Source organism: Macaca mulatta, chromosome 1 (genome assembly GCF_049350105.2).
Source record: "Macaca mulatta isolate MMU2019108-1 chromosome 1, T2T-MMU8v2.0, whole genome shotgun sequence".
NCBI lineage: Eukaryota > Metazoa > Chordata > Mammalia > Primates > Cercopithecidae > Macaca > Macaca mulatta.
In genome coordinates this window covers 204,763,827-204,786,750 of record NC_133406.1, presented here as the reverse complement: position 1 = coordinate 204,786,750, position 22,924 = coordinate 204,763,827, and the positions used below count along the sequence as shown (strand labels likewise).

Below are 22,924 nucleotides of genomic sequence, written 5' to 3'. Positions count from 1 at the left end.
ACATAGGATCTCACTATGTTGCCTAGACTGGTCTCGAACTCCTGGACTCAAGCAGTCCTCCTGCCTTGGCCTCCCAAAGTGCTGGGATTACAGGCGTGAGCCACCACACCCTGCCAACCTTCTTGACATCCTCCTCTCTTACCTTCTGGTTCTTTAGTTTACATTTTCTGACTTCTTTTCCTTTTCATTAGCTATCTCCTCTCCTTTGGGATTCTCACACAGTCTCAGGGCTTCTGCTGTCACCCTTGTTTGAGAAATTTGGCTGTCATGAAAGAACACCAACTCCACTTGTGACTAAACCTACTCTGAAACATTTAGGCTTCTCTTTGACTAAGAGTAACATTCAAAATCAGTATGACATTTATTTATTTATTTTATTGAGACAAGAGTCTCACTCTCTCACCCAGGCTGGAGTGCAGTGGCATGATCTCAGCTCACTGCAACCTCCACCTCCTGGGTTCAAGCGTAAAATCAGTATGACATTTAATATCTTTCACCAGTCTCCTAAGTCCTTTATCGTTACTCCATTTTCACATATTCTGGACAAAGAAACTGAAGCACTATATTCCTTCTATCTCCCTGGCCTTTTTTTCCTGTTTCCACTCATGCAGCCCTTTACTGAGAATGCCTCCTTTCTCTCTCTACCCGTCAGTATCCTCTCCGTTTGTCAGTTTTTGTGCAAAATACAATTGTATTATAATGATTTTATAAATGTATCACCTCTGGAATCTAATTTTCTTGAAGAAATGATCCTTGTCTAATTTAAACCTCTACTTATATAAAGTATGCCAATAACGAAACATTCTTGAGTGATACAGAGACCAGTTTACCTCAGGCCATTTCAGAATTTGCCTTGCCTTCTTCATGGCAAGAAGAAATTAGAATGTGAGAAATAAAATTTTTTTCTATTTAATTCTGTTCATCCCTTTTTATTAATCCCAAATCTCTAAATGGATGCTTTAATGATCACGTAATATATTTTTTTCCTCCAGAGTTTTTATCCCCCTGCTTTCAAGTGAAATGTCACAAGATGGCTTATTACAATGCTATGATTATTTGACCTTGAAAGGCAAAAAAAAAAAAAAAATTTCCAATGTTTTTCAAACTTGAACTTTTTTTTTTTACTTTATATTTGTTATTCACAGCTTGAATAGATGTCTCAGAATCATGGGTTTGTGGCTCTTGTTCAGGCTGAGTGAAAATACTCAATTTCGTACTTCTTTAATTAAGCACCAATAAGGAATAAGAGAAGGGAATTTCTACAAACTCCATCTCTGTCCTGAAGGAATCAGTGTTTTGAGCAAAGATCACTCAGATTCTTGACTTAGGACCTCAGTTGTTTTAAAAACAAGTGAAGCAATTGTTGCTCATTATTGCTTATTTATACTGAATTCAAAATTTTCTATAAATATCAAATTGGTGGCCAGGAGCAGGGGCTCATCCCTGTAATCCCCAGCACTTTGGGGGGCCGAGATGGGTGGATTGCCTGAGGTCAGGAGTTCAAGACCAGCCTGACCAACATGGTGAAACCCCATCTCTATTAAAAATACAAAAATTAGCCAGGCGTGGTGGCACATGCCTATAATCCCAGCTACTTGGGAAGCTCAGGTGGGAGGATCTTTTGAGCCTGGGAAGTTGAGGCTGCAGTGAGTTGTGATTGTATCACTGCACTCCAGCCTGGGCAACACAGTGAGACCCCATCTCAAAAAAAAAAAAGAATTGGTTTTGGGGGGTTTTCAGTGTAAATGAAAGTACATTAAAATGCTGCCTGCCTCATCTGTTTGTTTCGAGACAGAGTCTTGCTCTGTCACCTAGGCTGGAATGCAGTGGCACAATCTTGGCTAACTGCAACCTCCACTTCCCAGATTCAAGTGATTGTCCTGCCTCAGCCTCCCAAGTAGCTGGGACTACAGGTGCCTGCTACACCACCAGACTAGTTTTGTATTTTTAGTAGACATGGGTTTTTACCATGTTGGCCAAGCTGGTCTCAAACTCCTGACCTCAAGTCATCCTCCTGCCTCGGCCTCCCAAATTGCTGGGACTATAGGTGTGAGGCACCGCACCCGGCCTCATCTGTTTTTAAATTTTGTTTTTATATTTTTAAAAATGTCCTCTGAGGGCATAATCTTTTCTGCTATCCTAGTGTGAGATAGGTAATACTATAGAAATTCTGGCTCTACCATAATCATTTGAGCTTTGGCCAAATATGTCATATCTATGAAACTGTTTTCTGACCTGTAAAACAGGAATAATACTTGCCCTGCCTCTTTCTTATGAATCTTGTGAGATGAAATTAGAAAATATACAATACCAAAAATGTATCAAGCTTTTACCATGGTCTTGGGTGGTGTGCTAAGTGCTTTACATGTATGATCTCATTTAATCTTCACACCAACCCTGTAATTGAAGTAATCCTTTTACAGATGAGGAAAACTGAAGTAAGTGCCTAAAATTTTATAGCTAGTACATAGCAGAACTGGGAATGGAACTCTCCATACTAACTCTAGAGCTGAGCTCTTAACCAGCGTATACTATTAGTAATGCTCCTTGTAAACTACAGGATGCCATGTAACTGTATAGAATGTTCTTAGTTTGCAAAATGGATTACTGACCGACCATTGCCTTTGACGTCAGTAGTCTGGTGACCTCTCATATATGGAGCACACAAATCTTTGCTTCATCCTTCCATTCCCTTCCCAAACTTCCCATTACTACTTTGTAGGAATTCATGACTAGACAAAGGTTTTATATTTAGTGGTTTCTCCTTCTAGGGGTTTCACAGACCAGCTGCGTAAGATTTCTAAGGATGCAGGGATGCCCATCCAGGGCCAGCCATGCTTCTGCAAATATGCACAGGGGGCAGACAGCGTAGAGCCCATGTTCCGGCATCTCAAGAACACATATTCTGGCCTACAGCTTATTATCGTCATCCTGCCAGGGAAGACACCAGTGTATGGTAAGGATATCTTAAGACTGCATTTTTCCTCAAGTACTTGATATCCTTTTAGGATTATGCTAAAACATATCCTAAAACCTTCAAATATTAAAATATATTTTATGGTACAGTATTTTAAACCATGTATTATTACTTGAAGACAAATTAATATAGAAAACTAAATAGTCCAAGATGAGACACTGTAAAAAGAGTTTCAATAGTAAAAAGAGGCATCACATAACAATGGCTAAAGGAAGAATTATTGAGTAAAAATGGCATTGAGATCATTTGAGTATCAGTATAATATAGTGGTTAAAAGCACAGGCTATCAAATTAAACTGTGTTTCTCAATATTCAGGTACTGCTGGTTCTATTACCTGTGTAATTTGGCTGAATTACTTAATCACACTAGCCCTTAGTTTCCTCATCTCTGGAACTGGGATACTATTTATGTGTGTATGTGGTATGTATGTATGGGATAGGATCTCACTCAGTCTTTCAGGCTAGAGTGCAGTGGTGCAATCATGGCTTACTGCAGCCTTGACCTCTTGGGCTCAAGCAATCCTCCTGCCTCGTCCTCCCAAGTAGCTGGAACTACAGGCATGTGCCACCACACTGGGCTAATTTTTAATTTTTTTGTAGAGACAGGATCTCACTATGTTTCTCGGATTGTTCTCAAACTCCTGGGCTCAAGCAATCCTTAAACCTTGGCCTCGCGAAATGCAGGGATTACAGATGTGAGCCACTGTGCCCAGCCTCTTTCTTGTTTTAATTGGGCATTTTATATGATTCTGTTTTCTTTCCTCTTTTAGTGTATCAGTTATACTTCCTTTATATATAGCACACATACTGTGGGATACTAATAATACCTAATCCATATATAGGGTAGTTGTAAGGATTAACTGAGTCTAGGTATACAAAGGGCCTAGAATAGCACCTGTCATGTAAACAGTAAATGTTAACTTTTATTATTAAAAACGAAATTTTGTGAGATTAATAAGCTAAATATAAATCATTGAATCATAGAAAAATACAAAGAAAATATAATTTTCAAACCACTGAATGGGGTAAAATCATGTAAGTTTAGAAATAATAGAAGAAATCGAAAAAGAAAATTGTCAGATTTGATTGAGTAAACACTAAAATTTTTTTCTTTCTTTTTTTTTTTTTTGAGACAGAGTCTCGCTCTGTCACCCAGGTTGGAGTGCAGTGGTGCAATTTCAACTCACAGCAAGCTCCGCCTCCTGGGTTCATGCCATTTTCCTGCCTCAGCCTCCCGAGTAGCTGGGACTACAGGAACCTGCCACCATGCCTGGCTAATTTTTTTGTATTTTTTAGTAAAGACAGGGTTTCACCATGTTAGCCAGGATAGTCTCAATCTCCTGACCTCATGATCCTCCCACCTCAGCCTCCCAAAGTGCTGGGATTACAGGCATGAGCCACCACACCTGGCCTTTTTTATTTATTTATTTATTTTATTTTTATTTTTATTTTTTGAGACAGGGTCTCACTCTGTTGCCCAGGCTGGAGTGCAGTGGCATGATCGCGGCTCACTGCAACCTCCACCTCCTGGGTTCAAGCTGTTCTGCCTCAGCCTCCCTAGTAGCTGGGTCTATAGGCATCCTGTGCCACCATGCCTGGTTGATTTTTATATTTTTAGTAGAAACAGGGTTTCACCATGTTGGCCAGGGTGGTCTCAAACTCCTGACCTCAGGTGATCTGCCCACCTTGGCCTCCCACAGTGCTAGGATTACAGGCGTGAGCCTAAATTTCCTACGTGTCACAGATGTACTAAAATGGAAAGAAAACCAACAGAGTGTGGAAAATATTTGTAGCAAATAGAAAAATATTTGTAGCAAATAAACAAGTAGTTTATTATTAGTTAAATAAAAACCTTTTTTTAGATTAATGAGAAAAGAATGTAAACTGAAATTTTTTAGTAAAAACAAAGCAAGTAAATATATGAGAAAATATTTGTTTTTATTAGTAGTTAAAGAAAAATTCAGACTAGATGCGGTGGCTTGTGCCTGTAATCCCAGCATTTTGAGAAGCCGAGGTAGGCAGATTGCTTGAGTTCAGGAATTCGAGACTAGCCTGGGCAACATGGCAAAACCTCATATCTGCAAAAAAATAGAAAAATTAGCCAGGCATGGTAGTACACATCTGTGGTCCTAGCCATTTGGGAGGCTGAGATAGGAAGATTGCTTGAGCCCAGTAGGTGGAGGTTGCAGTGAACCAAAATCATGCCACTGCACTCCAGCCTGGGCAAGAGCAAGATGCTTTCTCAAAAAAAAAAAAAAAAAGTACCAATCAATAAAGGGAAAAATGTGCTACTAAATTAGCGAATATATTTAAATATTATAATACCTAGCGCTTGTGAGTATGCAGTATATTAATACATTGCTGATGGTAGTATAAATTGATATTACCCTTTTCATCAAAACTGTAAACATGCCTGGGCTGGTCTCAAACTCCTGCCCTCAAGTGATCCTCACGCCTCAGCCTCCCAATGCTGGGATTACAGGCATGCGCCACTGCTCCTGGCCCCTCCTGGTTTTAATTGAGCATTTTGTATAATTCTACTTTTCGTTCTCTTTTAGCTTATCAATTAGACTTCCTTTAAAATGTTTTGTGTTGTTTTCCCTAGACTTTTTAATATATATTTACAATTAATCTAAGTCTACTTTTGAGTAACATTATACCACTTCCTAGATAGTGTAGAGATACCTTGTAACAGAATGCTCACAATTTTTCCCTTCTGTACCTTATATTTCTGTCATTTATTTCACTTATCTATTAGCTATAACTACCCAATACACTGTTGCTATTACTATTTTGAACAAATAATCATCTATTAGCTCAATTAAGAATATGAAAATACAAGATTTTATTTTACCTGTATTTATTTGCTGACCTTTAAACTTCCTTCTTACTTTTGTTTTGTTTTGTTTTTTAGAGACAGGTCTTGCTATGTTGCCCATGCTGGAGTTCAGTGGCTATTGTCAGGCATGACCACAGCGCACTGCAGCCCCAAACTCCTGGGCTCAAGTACTCTTCCACCTCAACCTCCTCAGTAGCTGGGACTCCAGGCATGACCCACACTGTACCCTGCTTTTCCTTCATTTATGATTTCTGATCTGTATCATTTTCCTTCTCTCTGGAAAATTCTTTTAATATTTCTTGCTAAGCATTTCTACCAGCAAGAAATTCCTTGTTTTTATTTGTTTGAGAAACTCTCTATTTCTCCTTCATTTTTTTTTTTTGAGTCACATAATGATTTAATATTTACTTGCAAATCATTCACTCACATAATTTCAAGTGCTAAGTCATTCTGGAATTCTTACATTCTGACATTGAGAATATTCACATGTTGTACAGCCATCATCAGCATCCATTTCCAGAACTTTTTTTTCATCATCCCAAACTGAAACTCTTTATCCATTAAACAATAACTTTAATATCTATTAAACCTCATGTAACCCCTAGAAAGCACTGTTCTACTTTCCGCTTCTATGAATTTGACTATTCTAGTTTCCTTGTGTACATGAATCCTATAATATTTGGCCTTTGGCATAATATCCTCAAGGTTCATCCATGTTGTACTATATGTCAGAATGTTCTTCCTTTTTCAGGTTGAATAATATTCCATTGTGTGTGTGTGTGTGTGTGTGTATATATATATATACCACATTTTGTTTGTATTGATGGACACTTGGGTTGCTTCTACACTTTAGCGATTGTGTAATGCTGCTGTGAACATAGGTGTACAAATACCTCTTCACAACCCTGTTTTCAGCTATTTTGAGTATACACCTAATAAGGGGCATTGCTGCATCATATGGTAATTCTATTTTTAATTTCTGAGGAACCTCTGCAGTGTTTTCCACAGTGGCTGCACCATTTTACATGCCCACCAACAGTGCACAAGAGTTCCAGTTTCTCCACATCCTCACCCCAATGTTTGTTATTTTCTGGCTTTTTCATAGTAGCCATCCTAATGAGTGTGAAGTGGTATCTCATGTTTTTGATTTTGCATTTTCCTAAATGATTGTAGAGATGTTGGACATCTTTTCATGCGCTTATGGGTCATTTTTCTGTTTAGAGAAATGTGTATTGTCATTTGCCCTTTTTTTTAAGGCAAGGTCTCACTCTGTCACCCAGTCCGGAGTGCAATGATATGATCATAGTTCGCTGCAGCCTCCATCTCCTGGGCCCATGCAATCCTCCTGCCTCAGCCTCCTGAGTAGCTGGGACTAAAAACATATACCATCATGCCTGGCTAATTTTTTTAAAAAATTTGGTAGGGATGGGGTCTTGATTTGTTGCCTAAGCTGGTCTCTAACTCCTGGGCTCAAGCAATCCTCCCGCCTCAGCCTACCAAAGTGCTGGGATTACAGGTGTGAGACATTGCACCCATTTTTCTGTTTTTTATATATAAAAAGTTATGCTGGGTGCGGTGGCTCACACCTGTAATCCCAGCACTTTGGGAGGCCAAGGCGAGTGGATCACTTGAAGTCAGGAGTTCAAGACCAGCCTGGCCAACATGGCAAGACCCCATCTCTACTAAAAATACAGAAATTGTCTGGGCATAGTGGCTCATGCCTGTAGTCTAAGCACTTTGGGAGGCTGAGGTGGATGGATCACCTGAGGTCAGGAGTTCAAGACCAGCCTGGCCAATGTGGTAAAACCCCATCTCTACTAAAAATACAAAAAAAAAAATTAGGGCATGGTGGCAAATGCCTGTGATCCCAGCTACTTCAGGAGGCTGAGGCAGGAGAATCGCTTGAACCCAGAAGGTGAAGGTTGCAGTGAGCCGAGATTGCGCCATTGCACTCCAGGCCTGGGCAACAAGAGCGAAACTCAGTCTCAAAAAAAATAAAAAATAAATAAAAATACAGAAATTAGCTGGGCGAGGTGGCACACACCGGTAATCCCAGCTACTCGGGAGGCTGAGGCAGGAGAATTGCTTGAACCTGGGAGGCAGAGGTTGCAGTGAGCTGAGATCACGCCACTGCACTCTAGCCTGGGTGACAGAATGAGACTCCATCTCAAAAGAAAAAAGTTATGGCTGGGTGCAGTGGCTCTTGCCTGTAATCCCAACACTTTGGGAGGCTGGGGCAGGAGGATCACTTGAGCTCAGAAGTTTGAGACCAGCCTGGGCAACATGGTGAGACCTCATCTCTACTTAAAAAAAAAAAAAGGCTTGGTGTGGTGCATGCCTGTAGTTCCAGCCACTCGAGAGGCTGAGGCAAGAGGATCGCTTTAGCTCAAGTGATTGAGGCTGCAGTGATCCGTGATCGTGCCACTGCACTCCAGCCTGGGTGACAGAGTGATGAGATCCTCTCCAAAAAAAAGAAAAAAAAAAGTTACACACACCGAAATATTTATGATGGTTATAATGGCAGAGAGGGGAAAGGAACAGGGGACTTTTATTCTTTGTGCTATAATACCTCTGAATTTTTAAATTGAAGATGAGAGAATAGGATTGAAAGCTGTAAGTGTTCTGTGATTACAAGTACATTAAAATGATATAAATGAGAAAATTATTGGAAGAGAGTACTATAAAATGGTAACAAGGGAATATGTACATGTTTCATTTTATGCTTTTCAGTTATTGCGGTTATACTATGATAAAAATATACCTTTTATACAAAGAAGAAAACAACTAGAAAAATTGTCACTAAATACTTAAGCTAATCTTCAAAGCAGTATAATTTCAATTTTAACAGCATCACCTTAGTACTGTATTGGCATAATTTTTGGTATCCTGTAATACAATGATGTATTTTAAGGGGGAAACATAGTAGCTTTATTTTCAGTATGTAAAATTGTTTTCAGGTCTTTTTTTCTGACTAGAGGTTTTGCATCTGTTCCGTAGCGGAAGTGAAACGTGTAGGAGACACACTTTTGGGTATGGCCACACAATGTGTTCAAGTCAAGAATGTAATAAAAACATCTCCTCAAACTCTCTCAAACTTGTGCCTAAAGATAAATGTTAAACTCGGAGGAATCAATAATATTCTTGTACCTCATCAAAGGTAAGATATGCTAATCACTTATGAAAATATTATTTTTTATATCTTCATTTGTCTACATATGACCATATCTAACTACTATAAGAGCTGTGTAAGAGACCCCCTTAATAATTCCTACCGTGGGAGATTCATAGGCATTTTGGTAAAAAATTAAAATAATCTGGATTGGCAAGGGTCAGAGATTCTCTTGTGAAAATGTCCCCCACAATTTTGTTTTATTTTTTATTTATTTATTTTTTTGAGACAGAGTCTTGCTCAGTCACCCAGGCTGGAGTGCAGTGGCGCGATCTCAGCTCACTGCAAGCTCCACCTCCCGGGTTCCCACCATTCTCCTGCCTCAGCCTCCCAAGTAGCTGGGACTACAGGCACCTGCCACCACGCCTGGCTAATTTTTTGCATTTTTAGTAGAGACGGGGTTTCACCATGTTAGCCAGGATGGTCTCGATCTCCTGACCTCATGATCCACCCACCTCGGCCTCCCAAAGTGCTGGGATTACAGGCGTGAGCCACCGCGCCCGGCCCTTTGTTTTATGTTTTAAGCAAAGAATGAAGCAACAAAAGCAGAGATTTATTGAAAATGAAAGTACACTCCACAGGGTGGGAGCAGGCTCGAGCCCCAGCAATTTTCATTTAGTATGCAAAGTACCTCTTACCTAGCCAGAAAGTATCCAGAGATTGATTTCTCACTGGAGAGCCCAGCTTGAAGAATTTTCACTTTATTTGGTAATCATCTTCAATCTGGTTTCATGAGGCTGCTCACTTACCTGGAATGTGAAGGACAGAAGGACCTGGGGGCCCAGATTAGTCAATTAAGTAAGCCATATCAGCCCTCCTGCTGTAGTCAGTGAGAAAGCATATTACTGTTCGATCACCCTTCTTCGAGCTAGAACTCTTAGGAAGTGTGAGACACCACGACCTAGAAACAGAAGGTAGCTTATTGTGCAAGTCTCTGAGGAAGAGGCCACTTTTCAGAGAATTGAACAAGTTCCCTTTTAATAGTTGAAGCAATTAGGCCTCCAAAAAGTTAACTACCCACCACAAATAAACATTAGAATAAGGATTGGACCATGTTTTTTCCTCTTTTTCCATGCCACCTCTACTTTCTACCCCTGTTCAATATGAGATGAGATCCATAAATGAGATAAATAAAGAATTTTATCAACAAGTCCAACATGGTGAAACTTCATCTCTACAAAAAATAGAAAGATTAGCCATGTGTGGTGGCACGTGCCTGTCGTTCCAGCTACTCCAGAGGCTGTGGTGGGAGGATTGCCTGAGCCCGGGGAAGTCAAGGCTGCAGTGAACCGTGATTACACCACTGCACTCCAGCCTGGGCAACACAGTGAGACCCTGTCTCAAAAAAACAACAATAACATAAAGTAAAATAAAAGGAAATGCTAGCTACTTTATGACCATTGAATATATGTTACTCAAATTTATACTTTCGGCCAGGGCGTGGGAGTAGTAGATTCCCAAAACCCCTTCCAGTCTAAAGTGTAATGATTCCTTTTTCCCTTGAGAGATTACACAGGTTTAAAATATAAGTTGATTTTTAAACAGTGATAAAAATTTGTGGATCATAAGGAAGTTTATAATTTTGTGCCCATGTTGGAGAATACTAGCATCTGTTAATATGAATATAGCCCTTTTCAACCACCAGCATCACTATTTTAGACAAAATTCTGCTGTGAGTAAGACTTTGGATTACATAGGACTTCCTCTGTGCTGTCAATAACTTGAAGTTATGTTGCAATTGTGTGAAACAGATAAATGAATAATGAAAAAATGAAATATCTAACCCTTTTTCAAAATGTGTTGAAGACCTTCTGTGTTCCAGCAACCAGTGATCTTTTTGGGAGCCGACGTCACTCATCCACCTGCTGGTGATGGAAAGAAGCCTTCTATTGCTGCTGTGAGTGTTCGCCAGGTTTATCTTACCTGACGTTGACAGACCAGTATCAATTTTGCAGTTTCCAATTTTTGACTTTTAATATTTTCTTTGTAGCCAACTTTCATAAGTGTTCTTTGGGTTTTTGAAAAGAGTGATTATTCTCTGGTTTGGGGTTTACAAGTTCCATATGTAACTATTAAATCAAGTTTGCTAGTTATATCATTCAAATCTTCTGTATTATACTTTAATTTGTCTACTTGACCTCTCCATGATTATGCATTTTTAGTTACTTTTTGTTGTTTTGAATAGTTTGTATATTTCAGTAATGTCTTTGTCATAGAAAGATGCATTACATATAAGCCTGGTGGATTACATTTTTTAACATATAAAATGTCTTCTACCTTCATCCAGTTCAATACTTTGCACCTGAATTCTTTTATTTTATTTTACTTTATTTTATTTCTTTTTTTCAGACAGAGTTATCCTGTTGCCCAGGCTGGAGTGCAGTGACACAATCTCGGCTCACTGCAACCTCCGTGTCCCAGGTTCAATCGATTCTCCTGCCTCAGCCTCCCGAGTAGCTGGGAGTAGAGGCACCTGCCACCATGCCCAGCTAATTTTTCTTATTTTTTAGTAGAGACGGAGCTTCACCATGTTGGCCAGGCTTGTCTTGAATTCCTGATCTCAGTCAGTCCACCCGCCTCTGCCTCCCAAATTGCTTAGATTACAGGCGGTGAGCTACCACGCCTGGCCAAATTCTTTATTTTACTATTGCTGCTCCTGCTTTTAGCATCTGCCTATTTTTAATTTGCTCTCTAGTTGTAACCTTTTTGTGTCAGTTTAAGTGTGTTTCTTATAAACTTGAGAAAGCCTGATAATATTTTACCCATTTTGAAAATCACTTGATTTTAACAAATAACCAACATTTTGAAAATATGAACATATTTTAGGCTTATTTAATAAACTTCAGAAATTAAACTGTAAGATTTAATTGGCCAGGCGCGGTGGCTCATGCCTATAATCCCGACACTTTGGGAGGCTGAGGCGGGTGGATCACTTGAGGTCAGGAGTTTGAGACCAGCCTGACCAACATGGTGAAACCACATCTCTGTGAAAAATACGAAATTAGCCTGACGTGGTGGCAGGTGCCTTAAAGGTACCTACCTGGGTGACAGAGGGAGACCCCGTCTCAAAAAAAAAGATTTAATATTTTTTCTATGATCCATTGTAATCTTCACATAAATCGTACGTTTTAGGAATCTGATAAATACAATTCATCCCTGAAAATGATAGTAATATTTAAATTTTCACTTCAAGGTTTCAAAGCTATTTTTATTAGTATAAAGGAAATTAATTTTTATCTATTCTCTTGCTTTGTTTTTTTTTGTTTTTTGTTTTTTTTTTTTTTTTTTGAGACAGAGTCTTGCTCTGTTGCCTAGGCTGGAGTGCAGTGGCGCAATCTCTGCTCACTGCAAGCTCTGCCTCCCGGGTTCACACCATTCTCCTGCCTCAGCCTCCTGAGTAGCTGAGACTTCAGGCGCCCGCCACCACGCCCAGCTAATTTTTCGTATTATTTTAGTAGAGACAGGGTTTCACCGTGTTAACCAGGATAGTCTCGATTTCCTGACCTCGTGATCCGCCCACCTCGGCCTCCCAAAGTGCTGGGATTACAGGCATGAGCCACCACGCCCGGCCGTGTATTTTTAATGATATTCATGAATTATTTTCTTTAAATGTTCAGTGGTTGTATTGAGTCATCTCTAACATTCATTAAAGTGTTCTTATAGATGATAAAATGATAAAGAAAGGAACTCAAAAGACTTCCTTGGATTTGCTACTTTGAGTCATTTTCCAAAAGGTTTAAGGATATTTTAATTCCATTGGACTTCTGGTAGTCATTGTCTTTTTCTACTAAATCCATTTCTACCAAATACCCACTTTCTTTTATGGTTATCAGAAATCTTGTAAATAGAATTTATTGGTTGATTCTTTTTCGGTATATGGCTTCTATCCCCAAGAACTTAGAGAGTAGTGTGAGAAACTAATGTAAGTAATGAAGGCCACATAGTACAATAGGTGTTATCACGATAACGAAGTAACAACATTTAAGTTGCAAGAACCTGGTGTGTTTTGGGAATGTTGAGAAATATAAGGAATTGGAACATAGTATACTGCAGGCTATGAGGCTAGGAAGCTTTTATGAGGCATTTTGTTCCATCCGAGGGGTCTGGATTTATTCTTAGTAGCGAGATACCTTTCAAGGGAAAGAAATGGTCAAAGTTCCATTTTTGAAGCATGACTTTGGTATAGGTTAACTGGAAGAAAGACAGTCTGGAGGCAGTGACCAGCTCTAGGCTCTGATCAGAATAATGTTATAAGTTCATGCTTTGAGGTCTCTTCTCCAAAGACATAACAATATTAGACACAGAGAGAAAATTAATATAGCTGGTTTCAAAACCAAGATTAACTTCTCTGAGGACCAGATACAGAACACAAATACAGCTCAATAAGACTGTATAGATTCAGGCCGAGAGGGAAAATTCTGATTTTAAAATGTATGAAGCATAACAGTTCTAAGATGAAGCTAAAGTCTTAAGTATGGCTTCTGAGATAGGTTGCTAAAGTGGAAGAGATAGGAAGAAAAATCAGTGGTTTGAATTGGTCCTTATTTTTGCTTATTTCCTTTCTCTTACTCTCTTATACACATCTTTTTGTCTTTTTCTTTCCTCACTAATCTTTAAGTCTACCAACAACACAAAGAATCTAGTTGTTAAATGTATAGTTCAGCCTAGTTATAAGAAAAATAGTTTTTTACCCTATACTAGGTGTTTTATTCTGTTTTTCAATGGGAAGTACTATTCTTTTTAATTTTTTTAGAAGATGGGGTAGGCTGGGCGCAGTGGCTCACACCTGTAATCCCAGCACTTTGGGAGGCCAAGGCAGGCGGATCACGAGGTCAAGATATCGAGACATCCTGGCCAACATGGTGAAACCTTGTCTCTACTAAAAGTACAAAATTTAGCTGGGTGTGGTGGCGCATGCCTGTAGTCCTAGCTACTCTGGAGGCTGAGGCAGGAGAATTGCTTGAACCCAGGAGGTGGAGGTTGCAGTGAGCCGAGATCGCACCACTGCACTCCAGGCTGGTGACAGAGCAAGACTGCGTCTCAAAAAAAAAAAAAGAGAGAGAGAGAGAGAGATGGGGTCTTGCTCTTTTGCCCAGGCTGGCCTCAAATTTCTGGGTACAAGTGATCCTCCTGCCTCAGCTTCCTGAGTAGCTGGAACTACAGGCACATGCCATCATACCCAACTCAGAATTACTATTTTTGATTACTTTCAAAGTAAACAGTGATAAACGGTAAGGTTACAGTAAAATAAAAATGTAAATGAATTCATGTAATTTTGATTATCATTTATTTTTATTTATTTATTTATTTTTACTTTTTCTAACCTAGGTTGTAGGTAGTATGGATGCCCACCCAAGCAGATACTGTGCCACAGTAAGAGTTCAGAGACCCCGACAGGAGATCATCCAGGACTTGGCCTCCATGGTCCGGGAACTTCTTATTCAATTTTATAAGTCAACTCGGTTCAAGCCTACTCGTATCATCTTTTATCGGGATGGTGTTTCAGAAGGGCAGTTTAGGCAGGTTGGTTACCTAGAATCTCATCAGACTGTGGTGAAATCAGATATTGTGTTTATAATATGGCGTCTAGTTCTAGAGTTAAAAACCTTTTTAGAGTTCCCCAAGTCAAAACTTGGTGTTTTCTTAGATCGTCTTTTTGAAAATGTTTGCTACGAATGTGTATACCTTACTTGTTAAGACCATGTTCTGATAATTATTAAAATGGAATCAAGAAGCATATTAGCTTTAGAGCGATGAAATTAAGGAATCCTGAGATTAAATCATTATCCTTCTTTGAAGTATATAAAAACAAATAGCTGACTATATTGAATCTTTCCATTTCATATTCTCTAGGTATTATATTATGAACTACTAGCAATTCGAGAAGCCTGCATCAGTTTGGAGAAAGACTATCAACCTGGAATAACCTACATTGTAGTTCAGAAGAGACACCACACTCGATTATTTTGTGCTGATAGGACAGAAAGGGTAATCTCACCTCTGTTGTAATACTATTGTAAACCAAGCTTATCCAACATAGTTCATAGAACATTCAACAAGGGCCCTCTGCCAACAGCAGGGTTTCCAATATACAGTAGCAAATTTCAACAATTACATTATGAGTATAGAAGCATCAAAATAGATTATTTTTAACTTTCTAGAATTTCTAGTCACACTCCAAATGTTCAAAATCTCATTCTACTTTTTTGTTGTGAAGAAACTCATAGTTTTAAAATTATTTTTCTATTCATATTTTCCTAAAATCTTCAGAAAAAAAGGTACATTGTCCTTTTAAAATATCTGATACAAATTAGTTTTTTTAAAAAGTGGAAATTCAGGCCAGGCCCAGTGGCTCATGCCTGTAATTCCAGCACCTTGGGAGGCCAAGGCAGGCGGATCACTTGAGGTTGGGAGTTCGAGACCAGCCTGGCCAGCACAGTGAAACCCTGTCTCTACTAAAAATACAAAACTTAGCCGGGCGTGGTGACACACATATGTAATCCCAGCTACTCGGGAGGCTGAGGCAGAAGAATTGCTTAAACCCAGCAGGTGGAGGTTGCAGTGAGCCGAGATGGTGCCACAGTACTCCAGCCTGGGCAAGAGAGCAAGACTCCATCTCAAAAAAAAAAAAAAAAAGTGGAAATTTATACATACCAACTTTTAAGCCATGTTTCCTTTAAAGTTCACAGAATCATTTTATGCATTTTATAATGTGAATGTATATTTTTTATAATTAGGAAGGAAAGAGAGGTATAAATACCTAAGGAAACACGTTTTCTTATCTGTGTGCAGCAAGATAGCAGTCTTACTGTCTTACTGTCATTTTCAGTGCTCTGACCCCATCTGTCCCCATCCTGCAAATCCTGGAGCAGAGAAATCTAATGGGACCAAGTGTTGTGTCCCCTTGAGAAATGGATTTGATAGAAAGGACTACGAGAGGGGTGTTTGTCTTTGCCATACATACTCACTGTATTCCTTTGGGCAGGCAACTTAACATCTCTATACCTGCTTATTTCTTAGCAAGATTGGATAATATTAATGTCTACCTTATTTAGGTTGTTGGGAGAATTAAATAAAGTACCTAATGCACTTAGAACAGGGCTTGGCCCACACTTAAGTACTCATTAAAGATTGGCTAGCTCTCATTAGTATCATGATGAGGACAAAAAAAAATTTTAATAAATAAAGTTTGGCTAGCTGTAGGGTGGTGGTGATAGTGATAGAACAGAGAAGAAGAAATAATAATAGATATTTTTCTAAGTATTACTTATAAATGTAATCAATTTAACCCTCACCAACAAGATTATGAGGTAGTTTTGTTTTTGTTTTTGTTTTTGTTTTTGTGACAGTTTTGCTCTGTTGCCCAGGCTGGAGTGCAGTGGCACGACCTTGGCTCACTGCAGCCTCCGCCTCCTGGGTTCAAGCGATTGTCAGGCCTCTGCCTCCTGAGTAGCTGGGATTACAGGCATGTGCCACCATGCCCGGCTAATTTTTGTATTTTTATTAGAGACAGGATTTCACCATGTTGGCCAGGCTGGTCACAAACTCCTGGCTTCAAGTGATCCGCCCACCTCAGCCTCCCAAAATGCTAGGATTATAGGTGTGAGCCATCACACCCAGCCTACAACTTTTTGTATGTATTAATTAGAAGATTTGTGTGTTGCTAATTGATTAGAGTTAAGTGTTTTTTAAGACCAGGCATAATGTAATAGATGATGAACTGTTTTATTTTGTGCTTGGTGAAGTGAAGCTGCTTGGTCCACACCACTATAATTCAAGGTACCACCTTTATAACAGTCACTCACTTATAACAGTCATTCACGTGGCAAAATAATATCTGAGTCAGTAAAATAGTTTCTTTTTTTTTTTTTTTTTTTGAGATGGAGTCTTGCTGTGTCGCCCGGGCTGGAGTGCAGTGGCCGGATCTCAGCTCACTGCAAGCTCCGCCTCCTGGGTTTACGCCATTCTCCTGCCTCAGCCTCCCGAGTAGCTGGGACTACAGGTGCCCGCCACCTCGCCCGGCTAGTTTTTTGTATTTTTAGTAGAGACGGGGTTTCACCGTGTTATCCATGATGGTCTCGATCTCCTGACCTCGTGATCCACCCGTCTCGGCCTCCCAAAGTGCTGGGATTACAGGCTTGAGCCACCGCGCCCGGCCAGTAAAATAGTTTCTGATTTGCTAGCCTTGTAAACCTAGAGTTACAGTTAATGATTTTCAGTACGTTGGGATAAGGCGATGGAGGTGGGTATAATAAACATTTTTAAGTGCTTTATAAGCTTGCATCATCAGAATTTTGAGTCATTTCAGTTATATTTTATCCACTCAGAGAAAATCGTGGTGTCTGTTCTCTTACAAGATGTTGAAACTGATAGTATGAAATAAAAGGAATAAGGCCTTTGCAATTATTTCATTGTTTGAATCCCAGTTCTGCCCTTTATTGTGTGCTGTTGAGCAAATTATTTTGTATTCCTGAGCCTTTATTTCCCTAAACAAATAGAAATAATCCCTAACTTGCAAGATTGTTATCAGGATTTAGAAATAATGTGTTTGAAGTGCCTGACCCATAAATGGTTAACAAATGGTGTGACTCTTGTTGATGCTGTCAGCATTCTGTCTCTCTAAACATCTAGTTTTCTCCAAGGTAAATGCTGATCTTCATAAATCACATGTTCAAGAATGCCTGCTATGCACAGGTACCACAAATTAGAGCACTTTAAGTTAATTTAAAAAAAATTTTTTTTAGTGTCTTCCACCCATAGTGGGGTCAACTATCAGCTAAGCAGTAGTAGAGACTATATTAGGCCTTGTTGTGTACCAGCGCTCACTTTCAGCAACATTTAAGAATAGAAACTAGGACCTGCGTAAAGTCTGCTCCGAATGACTGCTTAAGTCATATTTCAAGGTGAAAGTAGTGAAATGTAGGATCAGCCTATGTATTCATACATTTTTTAAAGTGCTTTCAGATACATTTTTACCTTTTTCTTGTTTGTTTAAACTTTAACCAAACAAATCTAGGTTGGAAGAAGTGGCAATATCCCAGCTGGAACAACAGTTGATACAGACATTACACACCCATATGAGTTTGATTTTTACCTCTGTAGCCATGCTGGAATACAGGTAAGCCTACACTTTGGGTAAAATATTTTAATACAAGAACTGTCATTCTTACATGTATTTTTTAAATCTCAGAAAAAGGATAAAGAAATACTCATTACATTCCAAATTGTTTCCACATGAAATTAGATGAAACTTTCAGTAAACAAATGTCTTCCCTTTCCTTACCTTGAAAGGGACTTAGGAACTTATTTTTATGAAAATATCAGAATATAAGTAGTTTAATAGAATGAATCTCCCTGAAACAGGCCCTTAATTTACCTAAAATGTTTTTTAAAAGTGAAAGTACCTGATTGTTCCTTTAGCATATGCGTCTTTTAAAAAAAAAGAGAGAGAAAGGAGAGAAAGTACTATTTTGCTCAGGCTAGACTAGAATTCTTGGGCTCAAGCAGTCCTCCCACCTCAGCCTCCCAAGTAGTTGGGACAATAGACCTTCACACTCAGCTAATGATAACATTTTATAGAAAACTTTGACATGTACTAGTAGGTATTAAGCATGTGAAAGAGTGTAATTGAGCTGGGCATGGTGGCTCACACCTATAATCCCCACACTTTGGGAGGCTGAGATGGGCAGATGCTTGAGTTCAGGAGTTTGAGACCGGCCTGGGCAACATAGAGAAACCCTGTCTCTACAAAAAATACAAAAATCAGCCAGACATGGTAGCATGTGCCTGTAGTCTCAGCTACTCAGGAGGCTGTGGTGGGAGGATCACTTGAGCCAGGCAGAGGGAGGTTGCCGTGAGCCAAAATCATGCCACTGCACTCCAGGCTAGGTGACAGAGCCAGACCTTGTCTCAAAAAATAAAATAATTTAATTGTACAATTACAGCTTTACTTTTTTTTTTTTTTTTTTTGAGACAGAGTCTTGCTCTGTTGCCCAGGCTGGAGTACAGTAGCATGATCTCGGCTCACTGCAGCCTCCGCCTCCTGGGTTCAAGTGACTCTCATGCCTCAGCCTCCCTAGTAGCTGGGATTACAGACTAGGATTACTGGGTGCCACCACACCAAGTAATTTTTGTTTTATTTTGTTTTTTTCTAATAGAGACAGGGTTTCAACATGTTAGCCAGGCTGGTCTCAAACTTCTGACCTCAAGTAATCTGCCCACTTTGGCCTCCCAAAGTGCGGGGATTACAGGCTTGAGCCACTGTGCCTGGCCTTAAGTTTCAGTTAAATAATTTTAAAAGTTTTTCTTATCCTTTCCAGAAAACCATTTCATTAATGTGTTAGCTTTACTTGGTAGAACATAAGCTTTAAATCAGTGCATCTCAAACTTCCCAACAACAGAAAGTTCCCAGGATGTCTGAGAGTCTGTAACCCAAAACTATTTTAGGTTACTTGCCATTGATTAAGATAGGAATTTCCAGATGTCTTACTATTCAGCTCTGTATCTTACAGCTGTATATATCCAACATGTACCAACCTGTTTTGGATTCGTGGCTTTAAATTATTGTCCCACTTATTTATCCATGTTCTTATATCAGCTCCTCTTTACAATTAATGTTGTACATTTTCAGGATTGGTAGTTAATGGGCGGTCCAGAGGAAGTGATGTCAGCAAGATGGCTGACTAGAAGCCCCTAGTGCTTGCTACCCTCACAAAGAAAGCCAGAAAAACAGATAAACAACTACATTTTTTTTTTAACGGAGTCTCGCTCTGTCACCCAGGCTGGAGTGCAGTAGTGTGATCTCGGCTCACTGCAACCTCCGTCTCCCAGGGTCAGGCAATTCTCCTGCCTCAGCCTCCCAAGTAGCGGGGATTACAGGCACCCACCACCATGCCCAGCTAATTTTTGCATTTTTAGTAGAGACGGGGTGTCACCATGATGGTCAGGCTGGTCTCAAACTCCTGACCTCAGGTAATTCACCTACTTCAACCTACCAAAGTGTTGGGATTACAGGCATGAGCCACCATGTCCGGCCTTTTTTTTTTTTTTTTTTTTTTTTTTGAGATGGAGTCTTGCTTTTGTCGCCCAGGCTAGAGTGTAATGGCATGATCTCAGCTCACTGCAATCTCCACCTCCCAGATGCAAGCAATTCTTCTGCCTCAGCCTCCAGAGTAGCTGGAATTAAAGGTTCCTGCCACCACGCCTGGCTAATGTTTGTATTTTTAGTAAAGACGATGTTTCACCACGTTGGCCAGTCTGGTCTCGAACTCCTGACCTCACGTGATCCACTCGCCTCAACCTCCCAAAGTGCTGGGATTACAGGCATTAACCACTGCACCAGGCCAAACAACTATATTTTAATGAAAATAACTGAGGGAGAGCCCTGGAGTGCATCAGAGGAGTAACAGAAACCCTGGTATGCACAGAAACTTGGGATGACCACACAGAGAACAGAAAGAAACACTGAGCCTCCACTACATCTCCAAATCAGGATCAGCTGGGAACCAGCAGGAACTTCTCTCCTACAGTGAACGGATAAGCAAGAGGATCCCAGCAATCCCCATCAACACCTTGGACACCTACACTGGGGTCCCCAGCACTGTTCTTAGGCACTAAGCCCATCTGGGGGAGCTGCCTGGAGTCCACTTAAGTGTACCCACCCCCTACCCGAGAGAAGGAGCTGATACTGTGCTCCATGCACTATGGTCCAAGCAGCCACTGCACTACTCCATCTTGGCAGTGGAGCAGTAGAACTATAGCTGGAGTATGTCTTGCTGCAGGGGCAAGTAGCCATGACTCCTCTTTATCGTTAAGGCTACGCTATCACCAAATTACCCCAGCCCAGTGGCCTGACAGCCCTGTCGAGCTGCAAGCACCTGTTACACCTTGTGCCTTGGCCACTTAAAGAGGTCATACCTCGGCCAGGCGCAGTGGCTCACACCTGTAATCCCAGCACTTTGGGAGGCCAAAGCAGGCATATCACCTGAGGTCAGGAGTTTGAGAACAGACTGGCCAACATGGCGGAACCCCGTCTCTACTAAAAATACAAAAAAAATTAGTCGGACGTCATGGTGTGCACCTGTAGTCCTAGCTACTCCAACCTGGGCAACAGAGCGAGACTCCGTCTCTATTTAAAAAAAAAAAAAAAAAAAAAGAAATCATACCTCTCCAGTGCCTAAATTAAAGTAGTATGTTGTGTCTCAGGAAGGAGTGCCTTAGTCATCCAGAGCAGTCACACACGCCAGTACCTAAGCTGAAGTAGTGCCCTGCATATCAGGGAGACTATGTGTGGGCCACCCAGAACAGGCATAGCCCTATGCCTGAGCTGAACTGGTGCTGGGGAATTGGTGCCCTGGAAGAGCTGAGCAACTCTGTATCCCATAGATATTGGGATAGCCCAAATATATTGAGATACAAGAAAATACCAATAGACAACTCAACAAAATTGGGAAAGCAGGCCAGCCGCAGTGGCTCACGCCTGTGATCTCATTACTTTGAGAGGCCGAGGCAGGCAGAATACCTGAGGTCAGGAGTTCGAGAGCAGCCTGACCAACATGGAGAAACTCCGTCTCTATTAAAAATACAAAATTAGCCAGGCGTGGTGCGCATGCCTGTAATCCCAGCTACTTGGGAGGCTGAGGCAGGAGAATCGTTTGAACCTGGGAGACAGAGGTTGCGGTGAGCTGAGATTGCGCCATTGCTCTCTAGCCTAGGCAACAAGAGCAAAACTCTGCCTAAAAAAAAAAAAAAATTGGGAAAGCAGTTCGCAATATGAACAAGAAATTCAGCAAAAAGATAGAAATTTAAAAAGAACCAAACAGAAATCTACAGCTGAAGAATTCAATGAAAAATACAAAATACAATAGAGAGCTTCAACAGACGATTTGATCAAGCAGAAGAATATCTGAACTTGAAGACAAGTCATTTAAAAAAAAAATCAGAGTCAGAAAAAGAAGAAAGAATGAAAAAGAGTGAAGAGCGCCTCTGAGACTTATGGAACACCAGTAAGCAAATAAATATTTGTATTATGGGAGTTCCAGAAGGAGAAGAGAAAGGGAAAGGTGTAGAAAAATCTACTTAATGAAATAATAGGTTGGGCATGGTGGCTTACACCTGTAATCCCAGCACTTTGGGAGGCCAAGGTGGGCAGATCGATTTAGCTCAGAAGTTTGAGTCCAGCCTGGGCAACATGGTGATACTCCATCTCTACAAAAAATACAAAAATTAGCCAGGCATGGTGGCATGTACCTGTAGTCCCACCTACTCAGGGGGCTGAGGCAGGAGGATCACTTGAACCTGGGAGGTTGAGGCTGTGACAAGCTGAGATCACACCACTACACTCTAGCCTGGGATGACAGAGTAAGACCCTGTCTCAAAAAAAAAGAAATAATAGCTGAAAACTTCCCAAATATGAGGAGAAATATGGACATCTAGATCTAGGAGGCTCAAAAGTCTCCAAACAGAACAATCCCTAAAAGGTTCCTCCCAAAGCACATTGTAGTCAAATTGTCAAGTCAAAGACAGACAGAATTCTAAAAACAACAGAAAATCATCAAGTCACTTAGAATCCTCATTAAACGAACAGCAGATTTCTCCACAGAAACTTTATAGGCCTGGAGAGATTGAGATGATACATTCAAAGGACTGAAAGAAAACAATTGTCAACCAAGAATGCTTTACCCAGTTGAGGATCATTTGAGCTCAGGAGGCAGAGGTTGCAGTGAGCTCTGATTGCACCACTGTACTCCAGCCTGGGCAATGGAGTGAGACCCTGTCTCAATCAGTCAATCAGTCAATCAATAAGAATCCTATATCCAGCAAAGCTAACTTTTGGAAATGAGGGAGAAATAGTATTTCCCAGACATGCAAAAACTGAGGAAATTTATCCCCACTAGATTCGACCTATAGGAAATGTTCGAGGGAGTCCTACATCTGGAGG

The 22,924-nt window shown here is 40.3% G+C and overlaps 1 protein-coding gene across 9 annotated transcripts in view; it reads left to right on the top strand.

Annotated features, from left to right (window-relative positions):
• The window catches only part of AGO3 (argonaute RISC catalytic component 3), a 140,834-nt gene that overhangs the window by 92,134 nt on the left and 25,776 nt on the right, over positions 1 to 22,924 (top strand). For all 9 annotated transcript variants that reach the window (XM_077963786.1, XM_077963796.1, XM_028836031.2 and 6 more), the window contains 6 exons: positions 2,772 to 2,956; positions 8,814 to 8,973; positions 10,792 to 10,882; positions 14,314 to 14,508; positions 14,839 to 14,973; positions 18,002 to 18,103. In XM_077963786.1, the coding sequence (XP_077819912.1) occupies positions 2,772 to 2,956; positions 8,814 to 8,973; positions 10,792 to 10,882; positions 14,314 to 14,508; positions 14,839 to 14,973; positions 18,002 to 18,103 (868 nt within the window). The remainder of the gene's footprint in view (positions 1 to 2,771; positions 2,957 to 8,813; positions 8,974 to 10,791; positions 10,883 to 14,313; positions 14,509 to 14,838; positions 14,974 to 18,001; positions 18,104 to 22,924) is intronic.